The sequence below is a fragment of the Acipenser ruthenus genome, chromosome 28, assembly GCF_902713425.1.
Source record: "Acipenser ruthenus chromosome 28, fAciRut3.2 maternal haplotype, whole genome shotgun sequence".
Taxonomy (NCBI): Eukaryota; Metazoa; Chordata; class Actinopteri; order Acipenseriformes; family Acipenseridae; genus Acipenser; species Acipenser ruthenus.
In genome coordinates this window covers 22,474,756-22,500,747 of record NC_081216.1, presented here as the reverse complement: position 1 = coordinate 22,500,747, position 25,992 = coordinate 22,474,756, and the positions used below count along the sequence as shown (strand labels likewise).

Below are 25,992 nucleotides of genomic sequence, written 5' to 3'. Positions count from 1 at the left end.
CACGTTGGCTAGCTTGCATGTCAAAGACTCTCCACCCAACCACAACCCAATAATATATTTTGTAATCTGTGCAGTGTGATCCGAGCTCCTATCTTACCTTATTCTTCTTACCTTATTAAATCCAACGGCTGGTACTTGTACCACATGCCCCACCTTGCCCATCTCTCATACAGTAGATGTCTATGATTCTGAGCTCCGTGAGTTTTGATTGGATGTCTGCTTTTGTAGCTGCCCTGCAGGGTTCAAACCACACAACTGTCTATTAGTGTTTTAACAATAAAATTACATTTCATTTGTACAGTTCCTTTCACATCTGTGTCTCATTGCAGTAGTAAAGTTTAAACAACAAGCACAAGAGAAACCAGTCAGAGAATCCACTGAGCGAAATAAATAGGTCTTAACACAGAATAAAAGCTGGCCAAGATTTCAGCACCTTTAATTTGGAAGAGCATTTCTACTCCACGGTTTGAGCAGCGATATGTAGGGGTAAGGAGAAGGATAATAACAGATATTTTCTATTAGATAGAAACCACTAAGCTATTACAGAATGTTACAGATAAGCATGTGTATGGTGAAAAGTGCCATTGGAAAAAAGTGTTCCGATGGATACATTGGGAGTGAGCAAGCCACTCTTTAGGAGAATCTTTTTTTCCAGTGGAAAATCTAAATCAACACACTGGTAAATAAAGTCATGCTTAATATGTAGATCCTTCTGCAAGACCAGTGCTACTGTCAGTATTACAGTGACCTTGAGAGTGATCTAGTGACATTTGAAACTTTTTAACTTTTCAACATAAAAAAGTAGATATTATTATAGATACCTCATGAGGAGGAAAGGCAGCTTCATATGTCCCATTGCCAAGTAATCGGTTTATACCTGAATTGCATACAATAAAAATGACACTTTACTGTAATGGAACTCTGCAAATAACAAAGCCATACAAAGTTATAAAGTTCTACAACACATTGGGTAAGAGGTTCTACTATTTTGACCACTCTATAGAGGAGGCAGCAGGCTGAGAACAACTGCATTGCAGGGATGGGAATAAGACTCTCATTGCATAATCAAGCTCAAATTAACACCTGGAATGGGTGAAACTGTGTGAGTCATATTTCCATCCCTGCATTCAAACATGTTTTAATACTAAGATTCATCCATGATAATGGAAAGTGCTACATCGGATCATATTAACTGAAAATGTATTTAGTGCAGCGTCCCTTGATATTAAAAATGCCATCACAAATGGATAAGCTATAGGTCCATCATACGGTCGGCCACTGCTGATTCAGACAAAGCCATGGTAACAATTTATCAGGCCCCCTTACCCATTTTTGATTTCCCATCTTCATACTTTGTCCTCTGCAGCATGTGATGGACTATCCTACTCCTTGTAGAATTACTGAAGAATGTTTCTTTGTTGTTGATTGTAAAACTAGGGAGAAAGACCAGGCTTTATTGAAACATTCCACTAATGTTAAAATTACCTTTTCTTTACTTATACCCAAGTGACTGTAGAAGTATATTTAACCTTGTAATGCCCAAGCATTTTTTAAATGAGAAAATCTACTTTATTTAAGTAACTAGATTCTGTTTCTTGTACAAAACACATATTTTGGTGCTGTACTGCACACTTTTTTTTTTACCAGGAATAATAATAGCTAGGAATAATATTAAGGCAGATTTTACTATCATCACCAGTACGATTTCTACATACTCTGAATTATTATTATTATTATTATTATTATTATTATTATTATTATTATTATTATTATTATTATTATTATTATTATTATTGCAACACACAAAGAGCTATTTCTAAAGAGGTGACCCCTCTTGTGGTCTCGTACTGGTGCATGCGTGCTCGGCTGAAGGGCGCAGTGTAGCAGTCTGTCTCCTCCAGGTCAGGTAGGGCCTCTTTATCAAGCTTCATAGGGTTCCTCGGCAGCCAGCTCTTCAGCTGTCTCAGGTTGCGCTGAAACCTGGAGGAGGGAGAGGAGAGACAGCATGATAAGCAGCATTACCGGAGCATACTTTAATCACAATCACACTGCATACTGCAGGGAAAAGCAAGAGGTCCAGACAGAAAGATGATATTATTATTATTATTTATTTATTAGCAGATGCCCTTATCCACGGCAACTTACAGTTGTTATGATCTTGAGCTTTAGCATGTACTGTAAGTCTCAGTATTTATTCATGGCATGGCATTTTGTGCTGGGAATGGTGCTAATTTAGCATCACAGGGGACTTATGACCTACATAGCAGGTACGGTTGGTTTGCAAAGGGATGCAGGCACTTCTTAACTAGGCTGTATTATATAAGCACAACAACTTCCTGTACAGTACTCTGCTCACTATGCGCCATTGAATTTGACTCTGACATATAGTTCAGTGAGCTGCAATGTTTTAAGTGTCCAGCATGCAGTGCTAGTGTACAGTGCATGCTGAGAGCTTGGCTGGCTGGATTCTCCATCAGCAAACAGGTAAAGGACTGAGGACTTGGTTTTGCATTGAAACAAAATAGCCAGATTAATGTAATACTTTTGTATCTAATGCACAGGTCAGTCTACCTCTTCTACTGCTCTTGCTCCCAAAATAACCCAATACTTGAAGGAGAGGGGAATCATATACCTGACTCAAGGGAGCCTTCAGCGGTATTGTGAGAATCTAAGTATTGAGTGCATTCTGTCCTATGGGAGTGTAACATCCACACCACCAACAAACTGACTTCATTTTATTTTGTTTGTTTTACAAATCTCAAGCCAACTGTACTCATGCACAGACCCAGATGCCTGCAACCCTTCAACATTTTCAGATTAAAGGGAAAACAAACCAACACAACCCATCATTCTCTCTGTAGTGTCTAATTAGTAAGACGGAAAAAAAAAAACTATAATTACCAGCTTTTGGTAAGATGCTATTAACACTTCAAAGGGGTATTGCAAAGAGAGAGCTGAGATCTCATATTAGTGCTTAAGTACGTGGTTAAGGATTATTTCTGCTATTGTCGGTATGGATTTAGAGGCAGGTAAGGTGCCAATAGGAGAAAAACTATCCACTGGTTTAAAGCAGGAAAGAAAGGACAATACAGCTGGCATGAAAATCTACGCACTGGGTTTCATGGGTCATTGTGCTTGAGAGGCAGCTGGTAAATGCACATTGGCACAGCTCCTAAATCCGCTTAGCGCTGCACGAGGACGCAGAGAGATCAATGCATAAATATGTGTTGCTGAAACAGCCTCTGGTTAGTAGTACAGTGTTACAAAGCTAAAGTACATCCCCTACACCACTACGGTATAAAGCAGCCTTAGCAGGTGGGTGTTAGTGTGGCAGCAGTTACAGCTTTGTAAATGTGGAATGCAATTTAAAAAACAATTCAGACAACATTTACATTTGTAATGTGTGATCTGAAATGCATGCAGGAGAATAGTATTGGTGATGTGGTGGAATGCTTTTTAGAAGAAATTCATAGCAAGTTCAGCAACTGGTGATTGCTGCAGAACCAACCATTTAAATATCATACCAGACATTATTTTATTTTATTACAGTACTACAGCACAATGATTAAGCATACCACACAGGGCAGTACTAATTATCAGTTTATTGTCATATAAATAATGTTCTGGTTTGCTTTAAAACACTAGCCTACCATCTTTGGAGAGACCTAGCTTATTTTAAGGTGAGATCCCCTTTTATTTATTGAATTCAAAGTCACATAATGTTTATGTGCATTACCACTTCATATAAAACATAAATAAGGGGAGCTCCTTGTAGAATTTAAACACAACCCTCTTTATGCATTGCTGCCATTTAAATGATTGACTTTCAAAAGCAAAGCAGCGATTGGCTTGCCAAGCTTGTTCACTGTACCTTCCCTCTGTCTGTGTGGCCTTACATAGAATGGGAAATTGTGGTTGAAGCACACGCACAGATGCTGACATGAAGCCGAGTGTTAGAGGGGGCAAGCACTGAAGGGATACAGTGTCCACGCAAGTCAGCAGTTGTAAAACCACACTTAGTATCCTTACCAAATGGATGCTTTATGGCTAAAGTCCAATTGCATGCCTGGCTGTATGTTATCGGGGCGAATTGTGAGGGCACAGTGGCAGCGCTATTTTTATTTTTTTACCATACATTCCCATGTATTGGCAGAGCTACCATACTAATATAAGGGAGGGGGGCAAGGCAAAAGGAAGCATGCCTAAAGTATAAGGACAAAATGTTTTCAGTTCCAAACTTATTGTCATTAAACATTTACATTTTATTATTTAAGAATACCAGTACCTTAGTACTTTAAAAATATTTTAGTACAAAAGGAGTGTTTCAAGTCAAGAAAAACAAACATTACATTTGTAACTTAAATGTGATTTTTTTTTTTTTTTGTTCATGGTTTTACATCTGCTAACAAGGGGATTTTTGTGCTGAATGGTATCTGGGGTTAAAAAAATTAAATAAAATACAATAAAATAATTGCACAGCACCCACCAACCTGCCCATGGATTTGCTCTTCCAATCAGTGAAATAACATTTTTTCCTGAAAGGACAGCAGAAGTCAGTTAAGTGTATATAAAAAGACCACTGAAAAGTTATATTACACAAACTGGCATTATAGCAGTACACATTCCTGCACTGTCCAAGATGGATTTGGTGTGCAGTATATCAAATAAAAGATGTGACATTGCATCATGTACTGCAGTGTGATTTCATTTATCACTCAGACACATGCTGACATGTTCAGTAAGTAATGAGATCAAAGGAAGAACAAGCACAAAAAAACAGCCCTGTCTACAACACGTCGTATCATTGGAATATGCTTTAAATGTTTGTAGTGTACACAATATATACCAATTCCATCAATTTTGAACCAGTTGTTATCTGTAATGTTCTCCAAACAGTGGGCATTTCTTTCTGCAAATGCATGCAAATTAAGTTTTTTTACTGATTCGTAAGCATTTAAACAATGACATTTATTCCTTAAGACTGCTTGGTTTCTGCGTGTGATACAGTACAATACATTGAAGTGCCATGCAGTTCTGTTAGGCTTCTCCAGTAAGGAAAATGCCTGAGGAATCATCCCTGCACCTGACTGCCGTGTATTACCTGAATGGCATTCTGATGTTCAGCTGATCTGCATATTTACAAAGTGTCTCCCAGGGAACATGGGTTTTAACAAACATGATGTCACTGTTTGTCAAAGATGGCTGCGAGAAAAAAAAAAAAAAAAAAAAAAAAATTATATAACTAAGTAACTGAAGCGAGACACTTCAGAACGTTGGGGAAAGAAAAAAAGCATGTCATTGAAAAATAAAGCTCCAATATGCACACTCATTGTCCAGCTATACTGGCAAACTATAGATTTTTTGTCAGTCCTCAGGTATAGAACTGTATCAAATCAGAGGTGAACCGGCAACCACGCAACCAAAAGGCGAGCGTCTCAACCACTATGGTTTGTCTGGTTTGTCAACCACTATGGTTATGGAGCTTTTAACCTCATTTCATCTCACCAACAGGGGACAATCCGTAACGGCAGTGAATCAAACAACACTGGCCATTACACAACAGAGATGTTTTCGCTTTCCCCATTAAGAGGTTACTGCAATCTGAAGACTGTCTTACCTCTTTTTCCAACATCAGCCCTTCTGCTCGCAGGTTCTTCTCAAAGGTGCATCTCTTTTCCACTTGCAGGCTGGACTTCTTGTACACTAAGATGTAGTCAATGCGCTTCTTCCCATCCCTAAAGAACAGGCCTGATGGTGCAGTTGGGTTGTTATCCTAGAGAAAGAATTTGCCATAACTATTTAAAGTTGAAATACCTTTTATCGCTACACATTTTTTTTTAAAGTAGCACTGGGCTTAGCAGTGAAGCAGTTAAGAGATTCTCAAAGTAAAATGACCAAGCTCTGTGAATCAGGCTATTTAAATCGAAAGGGTATTTCTAACTCTCATGCCCTTTGTCTGACAAATCTTTGATCGATAACCCTGCTAGAATAAATGAAAAAGCAACATGGGGTTGAATACGTCTCGGTGGCTGCCTTTTAATAGGAAATTTTCTTTATTAAGCTCCCATTGAGATGAAAAACTAAAGACATGTTTCCCAGGTAGATGAAACAATTCGTCGATCACAAGTACAAGCTTACCAGAAATCATACTAAATCGTCCAAAATGTTTATAAACCCAAAAATACATTTACAAAATGTTAACTGTAGTGAAATATTCATAGGACAAACAACACAGGTGACTCTCCAACAGAAATACCTTTTTTTTATGAGGTGTAGCATTTCAGTATCTTGGTTTCTGTTTTAATTACTGTATATACCATGATTTTAAAGTGCAGCATTACCGGAGAGCATACTAAATTGCTTTACATAACCAAAAATGCTTACCGACCCGAAAGAAAACTTTTTTTTTTTTTTTTTTTTACAGAAAATGGTGATGAGTTGACAAATGGGGAACTTCTTCACATTACACACCCGTCAAACAATTTGGTGTAAAATAAAAACCAGACGCAGTATTTATACTATTTTTTCTGATCCTACTTCCTGAGAGTTGTGGCTACCACTCAGAGGCTTACAGTTTTTAGGTAGGAGATCACTAAATTACACTTATGGAGACATTTCTAAAGAAAAATGAATTTTCGAGTACATTTTAAAAGTTATTTTTTTACATTCAAACTAGGAAATCTTAGGGTATATTTCATCATAGAATGAAAACATTATTCTCTTGATAATCTTCAGATTCTCAGCTGTTTATAAATGTATAATACGGTATACTTTCGATGGATATTTGTCCTGATACACAAGCCGGAAGTCACGTTATGTCAGTCAGACCTCAAACAGGTCAAATGTTTGCCAGAGCAAAAGGGTTAAGACTCACAGAAATCAGTTATATACTGTAACTTTTGTCACATTTCTAAAAGCTTAAATCGTTTTTTTCCCCCCGACAATGGTTTACAAGCAAAGCATTTGATTTCAGTGTCTGTTTACAGTGTTTGCTTTCACACTCTGTCTCTAAGGGCTACATAAAGAGTTTTTCATTAGGTTTTATGTCACAGTACCTCTAAGGACTCTGTGCGGCCTTCCAGTTTTGGACGGTTCAAAGTTTTTTGGATCAAGAGGGACTGATCCGTCCGGAAGTCGTAGTTTCCTTGTTCCGATTCATCTATATACACATCCTTTCCTCCATCTGGGCAGAAACAGAGATCAGAGGCTGAAGTCAATTATTATCATAATTATACATACAGATAAAGTAAATATTATGTTTCTTGTGAAAGTTCACACCACCAATACACACCCAAAATAACTCCATGTGCATTAATCAAAAGGGCAATACACCTTAGTGTCATCATGGAAAGCCTCTAAAATACACACACACATATATATATATATATATATATATATATTGTAACTGCTCTGATATCTTATAATATGCTTAACAGCCAGCTCCAGAATTTAGATCCCTGGTATATTCCTGTCCATCCTGTCCAAACCCTTTCCACTACATTATCCAGACCAGACACATGTGACACCTAATAAATTACAGCTTCTTTGGAATTCCTTTCCATGCTCCAAGCAACTTCAGCATTTCTTATTTGCATTTGTGATAAATATTGATGGATCTCAGTCCTTTAAGCCCATTTTGAGCTTGGTGTTCCTGGACTCTCAGTTAGTTCTGACGCCATTATCATCGTATTAAAGAACAGATTGTCATTATGTCTATGAATTGATTACTATGCAAAAACAAATAACTGTAATTAATTCTGTGCACTGGTAGATGTTCAATAATGAAGGCCATTTCAAGATAATGACTTTTGCTTTACCATGTCAAAATAAAATGCAACATAATTCATGGGTGTGTATGTCAGTGTCACCACAGGAGACTGATTTATGTTAAAAAAAAAAAAAGACAATCCACAAAAGAAAATGTCTAGTTCTTCTGCACTACTATTCTGGAAGCACAGCATCAATGTCTGAACTGCGGGAAGATTTCAAGATTACATTTCCATGCTTGGGGACAGCAATTTAGGCTTGACAAATGACTAAGCTGTTGCCAATCTAATTAAAAAAAAATGTTATTTTGCAAAGCTAGAAGAGAGCAGCTTCGATATTAATGCCATCCTAACCAACAATGCCGCATTGTAGCTGCAGACTTCATTATATTCTCTTATAATGGCCTTCATTAGAACACTATTACATTCTTCCCCACCCCAGTGACACAGCTATAAACAGAATATTGCTCTCTTTATCGCCAGTAAAACCTCACAGACATACCATGGTTGTCTTCTGCAGTAATTGGAAACTTTGTCTATGCTTCCACCTTTTTATGAAATAAGCGTTGTGTTGAAAGTGAGAGCTCGGGGATGGGTGATCTGAACTAAGCTATTTCCAAGCTAAAGTGGAAAAAATGGACGGCTGGTATTAGTATTTAAGTATTAAATATTTAAGGCACCATCCTTTGTTGTAAGTAAATGGGTATGCATAAATCTGAAGCCTAATTCAAAACCCTACCAAAGTTTCTTTGGGATCCAATTGGATGAGAGAGGGAAAGTGTAAGGTTTCTTTGTGCCTAAACCACAGTACCAATTGACTGGCTGGAGAATGTAACAGTTCTAAAACATCCTATATCCCATATTGTTCAGTCAATAACTGATCTGACAGCACAGACAACAGCAACTACTAAGAGCTACTGCAGTATTAATGTGTCTTATCATTGCTGTGCATTGCCTCTTCTCTGTGCTAAAGCCACTCTGAAAGAGTATGTGAATGGTGTGGTCTGTTTTATGATCTGAACAATGACAGATCTAAACACCACTGCTCTTAATCTCAGTATTAATCACCCAGAAATATACATTTACAAAAATAACTTTAAAAAAATCTGATATTAATTAAAAACAAAAAAAGTAACTTTAGGCTTCACAGAGATTTGGAATCTTCTGAATCAAAATCAATTTGCCTCAAATGAAAGACATTCTGGAAATTCAGCCACGTACTGTAAAGGGCCAAACTGTGCTGCACAATCCCATTTGTGTAAAACTGGCTTTGGAGGCCTGCAGAGCTGTCAGACCTACAGAGAACCAAGCATTATTAAAAACCTAATTATAACTACAGTGACAAACCAGAAAACATAAAGGTTGGGGCCTGTGTACAGTAAATTTACTGCTTGAATTTAAAATCCACATTGACCAGGAGTACTCAACTCCACTTTAATTAGTTCAGTTTAATTTTTAAGGACCTCTTCAGAACAAAGACCTGGACTGAAAGTGCGGAAGTTGCCTGATCTAGAAAGTGAGATCTCCATTATAAAGAAAATGTAATAGTCTTAAGAGGAACTTAAATGCACAGTGACGTCAATGATTCATACAGTACAAGCTGTTCTGAATTAAGGATTATTAAAAATGTATCGTCCACTGAATTCACACACACTGAAAACTGTGCCATTACACACGGGGGAGGGGGGAGGGGGAGGGGAATCCCAAGCTGAATTTACTGAGGAAGTGAATCCTATTAATCTTCTGTGTTGTATCCATTTCTACCCAACTGCACTTGAAATACAGCAGCACGGCTGAGTTGTTTTTTTTTTTTTTTTTTTTTTTTTTAGATCTGCTTGTACCCTATGTCTAACTTTAAAGGTATGGTTCTTAACACTTTTCTTAATTACTGCTTGCCACCAAAATCAAGTCACAAAGTGTGGGAATAACACAGTCAAATACAGACGAGAAAAGCCTTACACTATGCATGCAGGTTTAGCAACGAAACAAATGGGTTTCAAATCATACAGTTCAAATTATACTGGGGGCACATTGCGATTAGTAACCTGTGGAAAAAGACAAAAGTTGAAACCAGAAAGTTCCTACATTCCTTGTTAATTTGACCTTGGTTGAAACGGTTAAGGCTAGGACTACAGGACTACTGATGTATTTTTCAACTAAGCCAAGCTCAGCTTTTGTTCTGTCATCCCAATATATATTATTTTATATTATATAAAAATATTGAAACACTCTTTTTGCAAGACCTGTTTGTCTACAGATACATTTTTTAAGTGCAAAATCACAACAATTTGAGATTCTGATTTAATGATGGTACGTTTTAATAGAGTAATGACAAACACATATGGCATTGTCCTTTAGCTGTCTGTCCCTTCATCAAAAACATTACTGTGTTCATTTTTACACATGTTTGTATTGGGGCGTAAAAGTCCACACAAGGATCTTTTGTAAGCACCATTATCGAACGTAAGCTGCTCTTGAATTATTGATTGCAGAGGCTGAAAGCATGATATTCCTTTTCCTGAGGGTGGGTGAGCATTGACATATACCTGCAAAATGATTTTGAGGTTTACAAAGTTAATAACTCACAGTAATCTCCTGGAGTCTCGCTGATTACCTCCAGACATGTCTCAGGAAAAAATGACCACAAAAGATACAAATAATTCGTACAGTGCCTGACCACCACCTAAAGAGAGTTATCAGACACGTGCCAGAACCACAGTACACTACAGTCTGCCGAAAGACAAACAATATGCAGTGTCATTAAAAGGCATGTCTGAATCGTTTGCAATTTCCAATTGATCCTCCCTGCACTCAGAAGTGTACAGGGCTAAATCTGGAAGTGCTGAAATATGATTGAATCATACAGTACATGTCCCATATCACTAGTACAAACAACCCCTTACAATTATCAGTGCCATGACAAAGTTGTCTTAATAAACATGTGTATGTGGAATAGCTCTATCTCAAAGTTCAGATTCCAGATGTTATTATATACTTTATATCTTTGTTACCGAATCAATATCTGACTCCTCTCAACCACAGTGTTAGTTTTCAGCAGCTGAACATTTCCTTAGACACAGATCCTTCATGCTTTGTTGAGCCACCTGATACTGCTTTGAGCACTGCCTGACAGAATGAATATTAAACCAACCATATACTGAAACCAGTGCATATGGCAGCTTACACTCTAACCTTGAGCTGCTGTGACATCAAGGTGCGTGTCTATCCCGTCCTGCTCCAGCTGCAACGCATTCTGTCAAGGACACCTTGCTTTAACAGGAAGGCATCGACTTTCCTTCCGTCTTGTTAAATAGCATTAAACCCTCCAAGGAGACTGTGCTTACAGAAGCAGACGAGTGAGGCCATGTGAGAACTGAAGAGTAAGGAACTCTTCATCTTGTAAAGGTCGTAGCGAGACACATGGGCTGTGTCCGTGCAAAGGGCATGGAGCAATGCATTCACTGATCCACAGTCAAGCTGTCTCGGAAAACTGATCTTAATCAAGCAGGCAAATGCTGTATAAAGGAATTGTGGTAGGACTGTGTTCATACACAAATCCAGTTGTCAAGTACCTCTTATGTAAGAGTAAAAAGGCATTAGCCGAAAGGTTTGCTTATTTGAGTTTCTTGTAGGTTTCACCTTTGAATTCTAATTGAGCATTTTAAAGTTATGAATAATTGCATGCATCAACTCAAGACACAGACAGATAAAAAATAAAGACTAACAGAAACTACTACAGTAAAAAGTTTTCTCTTGAAGACATTGATAATGACATTCTAGTCCGAAAGGACATTCTAGTCATAACGTTTGTCAAGGAACTTTTGTATTAGTATTAATGATGTCTTATTTAGTAAACTTATTCTGGAAGGTCTCATTTACAAGAGTAACCTTCTTCTAGGTATCTGTCCAATTATACAGTACATTCAGCACTACAGCCTAGTGGGTAATTAATTAGAGCACATTCTAGTCTCATTCTTTCCTCCTGTCTGTCGAGTGCTGTAATTGTAACACAGTGATAGCTGCTGGACTGACCTTTCTCACAGGAGATGTTGACGGAGGATGGCTCGGCGCTCTTTGCCTGCGGCTGGGTCTGACTGGGCTGGTGCAGGGACAGTTTGTTCAGATTCTGGGGGTGAGTCTGGCTCTGAGGCAGGCAGGGCATGCTTCTCCTGGATGGCCTCAGTGTCTTGTCTTTAATGATTTCACTGATACTCGTGTGCATGCCTGAGGAGAAGAAAGGACAAACTAACGTTAACATCTTGACACTGACACTTGTGGCTAATGTCTGAGCCTTAACAGAGAATATTGTACATTTATGGTTGAATGAATGAATAAAGTAGTACGTGAAGTTAAAGTTGTCATTATCTGTGGGCTTTTTTTATCATCACTTTTTTTTAATGTTTAAAATGTATACCCCCTTTTTTAAAGCCTTACAGATTACTTCCTCATAGCCGCACTTACAATACTAATGCTGCTTGGGTCAATACTCAGTAACGGCTGCCCTATCACTACAAATAATAAATACAATGTAATTGTCATAAATGCCAAAAATCCCTAATAAAAAAATAATAATAAAAAAGCAAACACATTTATCTGTACAGTGGTAATCCTTAAAAAGTAAGTCACATCAGCATTATCTCCCCTTTATAAAGCTGAAAGAAAAGAAATACATCTCTGGGGATTGTACCAGTATACAGTGCCATGGATAAATGGAATAATGGAGGTTGCCTCCAGCCAGGCTGTAATATTAGCTTCGATATCTGCATCAACAGTGAGCGAAATGCAAACTGAAAATCGTATTAGCATTTTATTACCGGTACAAGTGGCTGCGTTCTGGGTTTAGAGCAAAGAAAAGATTTCTCCCCTTTTTAACAGAAAGGCATTTGGTAATTATCTGAGCACACACAGAAACTCCATCAAACTGCTCCTGTTTTCATTTTGTTCAAACAAAAAAATGCAGTACATGAATAAAGACGTCCACGTATATCCATTTTTATTTTGACTTGTTATCGAAGAGATTTTTAAACAAAAAATTGTTCCACATCTGCAGTCTTTTTACTGCATGAATGTATGCTTTCCTGATATCCCAGATAAAAGTTAATTGAATTGGACCCAGAATATACTATGAATTGTCTGATAGCAATGTTACATTCCATTTGTGCAGCTTGTATCACACTTCATCATTAACTGCAGAGCTGTCTTCCAGGCCCAGCATGAAAACAACGTTTTGACGTGCTGTAAAGAAATAGGAGTGTCAGCGGTTCCTTTCTTTAACATCCCTTGGCACTAAACTGCTGGTTTGTATGCTGCAATGCCAGAAGGATGCTTGAGGTGAAGTTAGCTGTGGGTGACTGAGGTGAGGCTGTAGTTGCCTGTTCTCTTTATGACCTAATTACTAAATCCTCATAGTAGACTGCCGCACAACAAGCAAGCTTTCAGAAATGACTGATTCTGATTGTAATCCAGTCCTCTGTTAAGATGTGGGGTTGGCTGTAGAGCTCTGTTATTACAGTCATGGAGAGTTAAGGGGTCAAATCAAGGCTGCGGAATTGACATTCTTGCTTCTCAGTACCACCTACTGCAAACAAAAACCACACTCAAACATTTTTCACTAACTTCCTTTTTTTTATAGTATTGCCTCACATAAAGCATTACATTCTAAAAGCCCATCCCATAAATAATATGTCTGTAATTAATTATCTAATACCCAGATACAGTCTGATATATTTTTCCCAGAAATATCCTTATAGCCTCTCTCTCCAGTTGTTAATTTCAATAATAGCAGGCCAAATCCAGATTAATGCTTTATAATACTCCAGTATTAAATCCCATTCTCCCCCATCTAATCTCATCTATTGATGATAATTATTATTTTTTTGGAACAATGCTATACCACAGCTGGCTCGTTAACCTTCACAGCATCTGCACAACCAGAGCCAGAACAGAAATCCATGGAAAACAATTTACCAGGATATTCCCCAAAGAAAACTATCCCTGGGATGGATTTAGCAATAATCTGTGCAGTGTATTATTACACAATAGTCATTCACATTGAATCACATGTTTTTATGTACCTGTATTTGTTTTATCATCTTAACAGAGTGAACTGTTAGAATTGAAAGATGTCCAGAGTTCAGTAAGAGGTTCCAGAAAACTACCATAGCAATTACATGATTAAAGACTGGGTTTATATAAAATGTCTTCATAACTTAAAACTATGGTCTTGACCTCAGCAAGCAATATCATTATTAAGATATAAAAAAAACACCTTGTGTGTCTTATTGAAAGGATATCAATCCCTTACTATTTCTTCTTTAGGACTAAAGGACAGCCCTAAAGCTCTAACGATTAGTGTACCAGTTTATTGCTTTTAGCTCATGTTAAACACTGACCATGCGGCAGTTCGACCGTGATGATTTATGAGTGGAGTATATGTGCCTGTGCTCTGTGACTGCATGCAATCTTGCTTCCAAACACTAGCAGAAACACCCCTATACAACTCCAGCATCTCCATGCAATATACAACACATGCCTTAAAAAATAACTGACATTACCTAGCCATTCCAGACGTGTATCTATTAAACAAGTTAAACACAAGTTTTGCTTAGAACGTTTTCATGGCACTTCATATGCAGCACTCGCCAGTCGCCACGTAATATTATGAACTAAGTGTATCTCAGAAACAGCCGCAGATAATGGTTTACCACCCATGCTGTGTGCAGTTGAGATGCACTGCTTTGAATCAAGCATTCAGTGAACACACTGTGCTTCATGCATCTCCCACCACGTCTCCCACCACTTGCATTGTTAGTAAATATCAGGTCCTCCACCCACCTTTGTAAAGATGACTGCATTACCATGTTAGCTCAACCAGCAGTTAGGAGTGTGTGATGGAGATTACAAATGAATACGCACATAGCCATACAGTACATCTCCCATGGAAAAAAATTAATGAACCTCTATTATCTCACTGAATTAGTGTGATTGTTGCTTCGATAAAAAATGTGGGTTTAATGACAAAGGAGAGGAGTTGCATTAATTGAGTTGCAGCAGCTTAAAGCAACACATTGTGAAATAAATCAATTTTGTTTTGCTCAGTCAACAGGCTGTTCTGATTTGTTTAGGCAATTAAGCCCAGGCAGAATCCTGTTAGTAAAGCGTCATGGTTATTATATGACTGCCCTCATCAGGATCGTCACAGGATGGCATCAAACACCCCCCCCCCCCCCCCCCCCCAGCCCCGTAGAGCTTCCATCCTACTGACTGGTGTGTGGGTTGCAGCGGAGGGGTGACAGTTGGGTACAAATACAGGGGTAAATTTTTTAGGTTGTGCTCTGGGGGCTGCCTAAATCAGGAAATTCAGCTTCTACCATAGGTTTTGCTACAAAAACGATATTTTAGAATGAGGTCATCCTTTTCCAACATACTGCAGAATATTTAACATATAAAGCTTACTGATATAGCAAAACATTTCTACGATTTCAAGGGCACTGGCCAAACTTATTGCCTCTGCCAGGTCAAATCAATCGTGCTTTAGTGCAGACCTCTTTCTACCACCAGTACTATTACGAAGGAGTTCAGTAAATCTTCCAGACTGCATGAATGAAAACATCACTGGGATTAATCCGGAGCAGTACAGTAGGACCACCACAGTTTAGATCACTGTAATCAAGCTCTGAGCCTCATTTGATGTTGCAAGTACTTTTGTTTGGTTCCATTCTTTTTTGGAATACATTACTTGATAATGTTATTTCATAAATTAGCATTGGAAATAACATCAAGCTTTATAGAACAAAAACTCCTCAGGGTTTTTAACAGTGGAATGTTTTTTAAGTAAAAAGAAAAAGGTAGTCTTTGTACATCAGGAATTTGGATGCTGGCCAATTCTTAAAAGACTCGAGCAAGATAAAAAGCACACCTGTGCTTGAAGACAACTGATGCTAACTGTAGTATTGTGCCTCAGAGTGTCTCACTGACTTCACTTCAGCACAGTCCATTGCAGGCCAGGTCTTTACATAACCCACTGAATTATTAATTCGCCTACTGATGGAACTGCGCTAGCTAAAGGCTTTGCCTGCCTTGTGGCACAGCAGCATAGCTATGGCATACAGGTAGGGATGTATTCTTTTTAAAACACCCTTTGCTGTTGGATGTCAAAGATGAATATGTAGTGTAGGAGAAAGAAAAAAAAAGAGATATTTTGCAGCCATCTGTTGTAGTTGGATTTAAATCCACACTCCAAAATAAAAGTTATTCTTCTTTGATGAAAAAAAAAAAAAGAAACAAACAAAACAGTTGAACCGTTTCATAACTTTACCATGTATTAGAGCAGGGATTCCCAACCCTGGTCCTGGACCTTTTTACTTTTCAGCTCTTAAATAGTTGCAGATATCGAGTTAGCTACAATATTTGATAAGTAACTTGAAATCTGCAACTTTTTAGGAGCTGAGAACAATTAAAAAGTTGAACCATTTCATAGCTTTACCACGAGTATCAGAAAGAACCTTACCCTCCAATCAGAAAGCTCTGTTTCAGGGTGCACTACCGTGGAATATCCAGATAGAATATCAAGCCTTAAAAAAATGAAACTCTGAAAAAGTAACATTTCAAAATGTAAGAATTCAAATGGTTGCAATACTTATTAAAGCACTGTTGATCCGCTACAAGACAGATGCTACCTCCTGCATTTGTCCGAAAGTAACCACGAAACATGATTAAATACCACACACCAAGCTACAGTCAGCACGCTGGCACATCACTGTGATGAGGAGTCGACAGACATACAGACTTTGATCCAGGTTTAATTGGTGTCTGTGAAAGACTGTATACGATACTGTGTTTGACACAATATATTGTGGTTTGCTATAATTTGGAGCTGCTGGATTCTTTTGTAAGTGCGTAGGGGACAGCCACTGAATATGTTAAACTGGAGTGCTGTTTTTACTGCATAATGAGCACTGTGATTTCTTTTCAGCTTTTGAAATCCCTAATGAATAAGTATGAACCGGCTAAACTGATTTCTCTACCAAAGCATCACATTACCCTCCACCACCCAAAGACATCAAGAATAATTCTTCCAACTGCAGTAAGTGGGAGATTAAGGTTTTTAAGCCCTACTCACAAAGCTTTAACTCATGAATTGTAAAAATAATGATGAATATGAAAATGTTTTCTACTCTTGCATTATTTTAAACAAGAGCCTAGAAAAATGTTATACCAAATATTTTATTAAACACACACCATGAAAATAGATGCATTCACAAATGTGCTGATGCGCAGTTAACCTTGGAGGTGTTTGGTTTATTATTTCTATAACATTAGTACAGTAATTCTGTTAGACTCAGTTACGTCTAAAGAAGCCACAAAACATCTTTAAAGTACTGAATCAGATGGTTCCTAGGTGATCTTTTTATTATTTCTTAGCAGACGCCCTTATCCAGGGCAACTTACAATTGTTACAAGATATCACATTATTTTTACATACAATTATCCATTTATACAGTTGGGTTTTTACTGGAGCAATCTAGGTAAAGTACCATGCTCAAGGGTACAGCAGCAGCGTCCCCCACCTGGGACTGAACCCACGACTCTCCGGTCAAGAGTCCAGAGCCCTAACCACTACTCCACACTGCTGCCACTGCTTTTTCCTGTAAAGGTCATACTTGACTTAAACATAAATGGAACAACAGCAAAACAAGTAAAAAGCAATTACCTAATATAGTGTAGTTACTTGTAATATAGTAACAATGTAATACCTAGGCTGATTACTTGAAGGGTGACTTGGATCCATACTAATGGCTGGTTAGAAAATTGTCACATGGCACCATTGTGATGAAAACCAGTGATTTATGTCTTTTCAGTCTCTGGGGTTTTTGGTAGTGTTAACTGATGTGAGCTGTTCATTGTAATTGTCAATTAACAGAATGTGAAGTGCTGCTTTTTTGGTGTCAACACTTATTTTGTTGTTATTTTTTTGCTGAATAACATTCAGTGGTACTCTGATGCAGGAAGTTAAAAATCTCCATGGCATGAATGAAGTAAAAAATTTCCATGGCAACTGAAAAAATCTATTCCAAAGAGTGTACAGCACAACGAGGACCAGACGCATGCCTGGAAGCTGCATTTGACTCTGTAATGTCTGTCTGTTTGCAATGGGGCCCCAAACTATATACTGTATTAACACTACAAGAATGGGTCTTAGAAACAAGGATATACTGTGCAACCAAGCAGTCATAAAATAGCTTTTCAAAAACGCACTAGAACATTTAGACTGCAGTATGTGATCTTCTGAGATCAAATACTCCTTACTGAAATCTCCAGTGGGCAACTAAATTGTGCAGAAATCCACATCATGAACATCATGAGGACAGGGGACCTTTGAGTTTGAAACCAACATACCTATACAGTATCAGGACCTTAACTTTACATCAGAGATAACCAGCAATCAAACCCGATAGGCTGCAGACACTCATTTCCTGGCTTTTTTACAATAGTCATTTTTACCAAAAAACAGTGCTGGGGTTTCTGTTAAGAATAACTGTGAATTTAAAACTGCATATCTGAGAGGGAAGCCTGGTTACATACTACATACTATAAGGTGTTTTATTAATTTTTTTAATGACCTGTGACTTAGAGCTACTTCAGTTCATCACTTGTGTTACAGTATGCCCTGCGCATAACGGCTTTTCAAATTGGTTGCTTTTATCGTGACATGAATAAAGCTCTAAAGAATCCACGAAAGCTTAAAACACAACTCAGAGCACAACTTGACCTCAGTCCTTTCTTTTGATAGCTCCATGTACCCGAAATTCATTTTTATAGAACAAATTACAAATGTAAAGTGCCTAAATAGCCCACAGTAGTTTAGACAGCAAAACCTTTTGAAAAACATGTATTTATTGCTATGCATGAGGTTTACTGGAAGAGTCCCATTTAATACTGCAGTGGAAGAAACACTTGTACTAGTCAATTTCACTGAACTTAGATACAAAAGAAGCAGATTGTATTCCCTGCAATTTACTTATTCATTTTTATTGCAGCGACAAACAGCTGTGCTGGTTTTCCACCTCGCTACTTTGTGAGCACTTCAATTCATCCTCCATCTAGCCAGGAGGAGAAAAGCAAGTATTGGCTATGGGGAGGCAGATGCTGCTTCTGCCCTATACTTGAAGTACAGCAATGATGAAGACAAAATAAGAGTTCAATAAGCCAGGCCCCTCCTTCCAGCAAGATTTGCTTGTTTATTACTAAAACAAGCAAGTCCATGATAATATCAGTGAGGGCAACCGTGTCAGGGGGGCAACAGCGTTATATGTATTTTTTTTATTGATTATATATATGCATCTAGACTAGAAAAAAGTCTGTATTCAGAATATGATGTTAAACTGCCTTTGCACTGCAGATCTCCTTCATCGGTGTACAGTACTCTAAACCCCTGCACTGACTCAAGCTATTTGAGTAGTTTGCTTAAGATATGGAATGCGAGTAAAATAAACAGGGTCCACCAATTTACATATTAAACATATTCAGGCTGTTGGTGTAGCACTCTGCAACATCAGCGACAATACTGAACAATTACTAACTCATGTTTTGCATTTTGCTATTGCTTTACCCGAAAGTGTTGGTCTTGAGAGACTATTTTCTAATTACAAAAGCGTCATGTAAAAACCTGCACCACACCAGTCAGTTCTGACCTGCAGAGCTAAAGCACATAAAAATAACGAAGACAAACGAAGAAGAGCAGAATGGTGCAAAAAAAAGGGTTATTTGCAGAAACTCGTTCGCCTGATCTCTAATAAAACTGTGTTTTTAAGACATTGGCGAATAATCTATGGTTGTATATTCTAGGGTAGAAAACAAGAACAAATGAAGTATCTATTTAATAGAACAACTACATATATTCTATTAAATAGGGCAGATTTTTTATTTAGATTCATAGCAAATATCTTGTTACATTTTGGCAGGGTTTTTATTTTTTGTAAACTGATGCAGCACAGCCGGTACTACAGTATAGCACAAGGTGGATTTACAATTGGTTCTTTAATATTATCAAATATTTGATATATGTCAGTTATTCATACTTGGCCTACATTGAAACCCATAATGCACCAGGGCAGACATCAAAGTTTTTCCTCGGTTGCCACCTGTTGCAGATCGACTGAAAATACACATCATTCTTCATCCTTGGAGTGCTGAGAACACGGGAAGTACAGCAGCACTTCATTATAATTCACTGCAGAACTCTTCGTTTTATTTTAGTTCTCTTGACTTTCCCAAGGAATTGGAAGCCCCCAGAAGAATTCATTGTCATATTAAAGTAAAGGACGACAGCTTTATTGCTCTGTAAAGAGCTAGCGCTTTGCAAGCTTGCATCGACTGTACCAATAATGCAATTACAGGCTTCCCCCAAGATGGCAGTTTCTGTGCAGAAGTAAAAAGGACTGGGAATGAATGTTAATCCCTGACACCATGCCTGAGGCACACACTTTTATTGAATGCAATTTCTGCAAGTCTTCCCAGTAGAGTGGTTATACCGTGCCTCCCAGTAAAGTACTAGTTTCTATCCTACATTATAAAACCCTGCCGTCCTCTTTGTTGATAACTCCTGGAATCTGCTGAACAATCTATAGAACATTACTTAAGATTCCAAGACATGTCAAAGAACCTTAACACAATTCAGAGAGCTTAAAGCTATTTGGAGGTTTGTTAGGAGTTTTTAACAGCCTGTTGCAATGAATACAACCAGGTTTGCAATGCATGGAACCTTTTTTAAACTATACCAAGCATCAAAAGAAACTTATCACTATTATAACACATTTATTTTCGGGAAAAAAGGTATATAAATGATGGACATTGACGAAATGTTTTTGGTTTCTTTTTAATCACTCGATCATTCATCCTTGACCATGGCATGCTTGAGTGACTATGATTGAAGCATATGCACTTAATCACCTAATTAGTGAGACAGTTGATTGGACACTGGATATGGAGTGATTTCAGCTGTTGAATTGCAAGTTTGAATAAAAGCAATAAAGAAAATCACAGAAAAAAAAACAATATGTCACGTCTTTCAAGAGAGCAGCGCCTTCATGCAATTGGCATGTTGGAGGCTGGACCAGGGCAGTGTACTGTGGCTCACCGTCTTGGGTGCTCACAGCCAGTAATTTCAAACCTGACGAGACCATCTTCGTGAAGTGACTGCACCTGCTCTAAAACAGTGTTTGTCATTTTTCGATCACATCTAGTGAATTTTATCCAAATATAAGTGATAAATCTAAGTTCCTTTTGATGCTCAAATATAAGTGATAAGTTTCTACTGATGCTCAAATATAAGTGATACGTTTCTTTTGATGCTCAGTATATTTAACCAAAAAAGCGCTATTTAACCAAAGACAATGTTTATTAACACTCAAAAATGTCCCTTAATACTGTTTTGTGTATAAGGGCCAGTTTTACCCAATCTCAATCTTAAATACATTCATGTTTAACACCCCAATAATATTTAATATCTCATTTATGAGCAGAAGAATGGGGAGTACGGGAGTACTGCTCATAAAATGTATTAATGGTCACATTATGGCTGTTTCAAATTATTATCTCCTCCAGTCATTCACTCTAAATATTGAATACAACTGCAATAGACGGTAAAGAATGAAGTTGCAGTGCCATTTTACACAAAGTTATCTGCCATTTTACACTGAAATAGGATACATGGGTGGTAACAAAGTCATTTTAATTGGACACCGCGCCTTATAGAATAATTACCACGACATCTACGGTAGGTGCTTTTTATTTTGTTTTCATGCAATCTTTTCTTCAGGCTGGCAGCCTGTCAAGTGTGCAGCTGAGCTCATCAGGAGTTAAAACGAGCCACGACCCTGCAAGCATTAAACCGCTCAGCTCTGAGCAAAGCATCTCAAAACACGCAGCTTCCATTACCTTGGGGCACTGAGCAGCAGCATCTCATATCCACAGCCTGACTGCCGGCCCCCGTATCACAAGTGACAGGCTGCTCACCCTGTGCACTGTAGCCCTGTGCTATAGCCCAGCTTCTGAAGCACTGCTGCTTACTGTATGCTGAATGTGTTAAGAGCTGGTATGGGGTCTGTTTTAACAATCTGCATTGTGGCCGCCCTTAAACAAACTGGAACATTAATGTGGAATTAAAGAGTGTCACTTTTTAACTCTGACACCTATTCAATTGTTACCAAAAAAAGACCACTATGTCCCTTTTTGTATCGATTCAGACTGCCTGAATTTTTTTTTTCCTCCTTAAATTTACTTGAACTAACCTACTTATGTTTTTTGATCGACTGCTCATTTCGTACATGCCCTTTTCACTTAGTTTCCCTTTTTTTGTAACATTTTTATGGGGTTAAGAAAGCACTTACTTAAAAGCCTCTCACGTTGACCGTTGTCCTACACCGCAACTGTATGCATCCAAACTGACCTTTCTTAAAGACAAGGCTGCCCATGTCTTGTTGAAACTGAAACCCTGATAGTTTAAAAACAGTACTTCTGTAATTACTGGTTATGGCAGAGATGGCAGCCAGCAGGAGCACTGATTAAGATCTGCTCTGGGGCTTTTGATTTACTGTGGTAACTCATAAGAATATAAGAACATAAGAAAGTTTACAAACGAGAGGAGGCCATTTGGCCCATCTTGCTCGTTTGGTTGTTAGTAGGATGGATTGTGGGTGATGTCAGACCAGGAAATGAATGGATCCACACACCCACTGCGAGTGAAGCACTGATGCGTGTATTTATTGCAAATAATAATCAAATAAAAAGTCTGAAACAAACAAAACCCTTTGTAAAAGAAAACAGCATGGTGGCCAAAACAGACAGACAAAAACAAACACTGAACACACAAGTATCGCACTGGTCCAAATCCAGCACGAGTAGCAATTGCTTATATTTTATCATTTTTAGTTCTTACTTTTCTTTGACTTCTCTCAACAACCAACCTCGAGTGAGCGAAAGCTGCATGTTATCATATTGTGGCCGAGGGATTAACTGGCTATCAATTACCTAGTTTATCCCTCGACCACATTCGGCACGGGCTTTCTCATATGCGTGGTCAGCAGCCAGTTTGTCAATGATCACTCGCTGTTGACCACACATTCTCATGATTTTATCTGGATGGGGCATTTTAACCCCACACAGGCTGTAAAACAATAATAACAATAAAACAGCATTTAAACTAAACACAAAACAGTACATTTAAATCATAATAATATAAATAAACACAGGGACGGGGGTACCCTATCACAAACCCCGATTATATCAAGCCATTGGCCTCATTGCCCTTACCCCTTACCCAATACAACAATGATTTCATGCTTAATCTAGCACTGTTCTTTATTAATGCAGCAAAGAACAACATGTAAAAATGTACAGCTTGATCAAATTCAATTTCTTGGTCATTGCTTCTTCTATATAAGCACGGCAGCCCATACATTTTTGCATTCATTGTATCCCCAAGCATAGACTGACTGGAACAGTGTGAAAAGAGTTATATGGCTTTGGTCCAGCCTGCTGTTTAGGTTTGATCCAAATTATGACAAAATCTGCTGCATGATTTATTGTTGCTGTAACCGGTTTTAGCCCACACACACATATTAAATACATTGAATGCGTTTTGGTGCAATTACAAAACTTCATGCATCCCACATTACAGCAATACAATATGCTACAGGGCTGTGGCTTTCTGCTAATGAGTTTTGAGGCAAATAACCTGCCCCCTACTACTTTTAGGATTCCACATATGCCAGCATGGATTCTTAATGTACAGTATGTTACGACTTCTTGTAAATAAAATGACATTCTCCAGAGTGTAATTGATTCACTGGCACTTAAAATATGTAAATAAGTATTTGCATAAGTGTTAATGTTCTTTAGTGACTTTGGATTTCACTCTTCAATCAATAATGGAATAAAATGCTAAAGCTGCTTAATGTTGCTGAAAAGGTCTTTAGCGGCTGTTTCCCTTCCAGTGTTTAGTGTCTGCATGTTATCCCTGCTGTAGTATAATTGGATGAAGCAGGTGATAACTCACTCCTGCCAAAAAGCTGTAACCAGGGCTCTCTAGCCACTTGTGCTGGTGTGCTACCTTATGAATTGCTCTTTTCATGACCACTAGAAGAGTGCTAACTGCATGCTACAGCTGTACCTGTATGACATTGTAAAGTGATGTAATTGTTCAATTTGGAAAACAGAACTTAGACCATACCAAACCATGACTAGTTTTAAATGATGAACAGAACATTAAAAAAAACTAAAATGTTTCCTGAACACCTTTTACTACTCACTGTTATTCCTGACTGTCTGTGGCATAAAAGAGCCACAGATTTCATCTTAATCACACCGTGCAATTTTCTGTTATGCAACCACTGAGGGTTCAGAACAGTGTTAAGCTTCAAACTTCAAAAACACTGTATCCTAGCAGCGGACAGTTACAAAACAAATGATTGTGAGATAAAATAACAACAATCAAGAGGTTTTATCTCCCTCCAGGCAATGGGAGAGATCCTCAGATTCTTTAGCCCTGTCTGTAGCCCTTCTTTTATCCCTGTACCCCTCTCTCATTAAAAATAGAAAGCTGCCATCAGCTCTGAGTCGTGGAATTTATTCAGGCACATAAAACAATTCAATTATACTCCCAACGTACCCCACTGCCACTTTTATAGTACAGAGCACTACTGCTGGAAGTAAGTTTACATGTTTTGTTATAGTAACCACTCTGATACAGATCTCATGTCTAAAAAAGAAGCTTGACGATCAAAGGATTTAGGAAATGGTGACTTTCGACCTTTTCTGTAATGTGACAGAAATAGACATCAGATATGAAACATGAAGCAGCATCATTTTAAAGCAAGTGTCAAATCAGCTTATTGTCCTTTGCTGCCTAAGCCTGACAGGTACAGTTACTGTACAAAAATACTGTACAACATCAGGTGAATCCACAAATGCACAACGCTGCTGATGTGCAGGCTGCTGTTTCTCAAACACACACTTAAACTAATACAGTACTTAAAAAACAATCGCTGTTTGTGAGAATGTGCAAGCATCTTTAGCCTAATTCTTACGAGATTAAACACAAGTGACTGCACCTTAATTGAAAAGATGAATCTTGAAGTCAACAAACCATTGTAGGTTTTACTACAAGCTTTTTGAACCAGGCTTACTTAAACAAGTAACACGCTCAGTTGCTCTAGCTAAGTCGATTTTGGCTCAAACTATGGAACAGCACTGTACAGTATATCCATATGTATCTATTTTATGTTCAGATATTATTTGAAACCGTGTCAGATGGTCAATTTAAAAACTGAAACAGTTCAGAATCCTGACAGATGGCAACATTGAACTACATCTACTGGAAAGATATCAGTTGTTTACAAAGATTTCCTTTTTTACTGCACAGACATACAGCATGCTTTTAAATAGACACCTGCTTGTCACCCATATAGCTGCTATCTGCAATTCAATATGTGTACATGTGGACTCTCGACCTTCTGCCGGTATCCCGTGGGAAATTGGAAGTAATAAAACTGTTTTATAAACATATCAGTAGAAAAGTATAAACATCATTTTGAGCTTTGTAAATAACAGCCCAGGATACGTGTAGGCTACAAATCAGTGGAGGTACTGTACAGTCTACAACAAAGTCTCTGAAAAGCTGGAATGCGACAGAAAATTATGTTACGGTAGCCAGAGGAAAACTGTTAAACGGTAGGTGTGATTTAGTAATTACATGTAACAAACTGAAACTAAGCACAATTATATAACATATATATATATGAATTTAATGTTTTATGGAATCACAGCTTAAATTTGAAAATGTATTTACTACTACTACTACTACTACTACTACTACTACTACTACTAATAATAATAATAATAATAATAATAATAATAATAATAATAATAATAATAATGTACGTACTGTAGTCTATCTAATTGAAACAAAATACTTTTACAGGTCGACTATACCGAATGTTCCCACTGCGTTATTTAAAATAACCTGGTCCGGATGTGGAACAGTAATACCCAAAACAAAATCCGAATAACCACGCATAAAATAAATAAATAAATAAAAAGCAGACGCAATACACTGCTTCTAGCAAAAACGGAGGACACACAAAAGTTTAAAGAATTCCATTTCGATCTAGAATTTATTTCGTTTGCATAAGGCGTTTTTAAGCAATCTTTAATGCTACTGCTGCAA

The 25,992-nt window shown here is 37.8% G+C and overlaps 1 protein-coding gene across 2 annotated transcripts in view; it reads right to left on the bottom strand.

Moving 5' to 3' along the window:
* The window catches only part of ano3 (anoctamin 3), a 77,296-nt gene that overhangs the window by 26,186 nt on the left and 25,118 nt on the right, over positions 1 to 25,992 (bottom strand). For both annotated transcript variants that reach the window (XM_034057815.3, XM_034057816.3), the window contains 9 exons: positions 11,799 to 11,990; positions 7,056 to 7,183; positions 5,618 to 5,773; positions 5,102 to 5,202; positions 4,491 to 4,535; positions 1,849 to 1,980; positions 1,327 to 1,433; positions 822 to 877; positions 112 to 233 (listed from right to left, as the gene is read on the bottom strand). In XM_034057815.3, the coding sequence (XP_033913706.3) occupies positions 112 to 233; positions 822 to 877; positions 1,327 to 1,433; positions 1,849 to 1,980; positions 4,491 to 4,535; positions 5,102 to 5,202; positions 5,618 to 5,773; positions 7,056 to 7,183; positions 11,799 to 11,990 (1,039 nt within the window). The remainder of the gene's footprint in view (positions 1 to 111; positions 234 to 821; positions 878 to 1,326; positions 1,434 to 1,848; positions 1,981 to 4,490; positions 4,536 to 5,101; positions 5,203 to 5,617; positions 5,774 to 7,055; positions 7,184 to 11,798; positions 11,991 to 25,992) is intronic.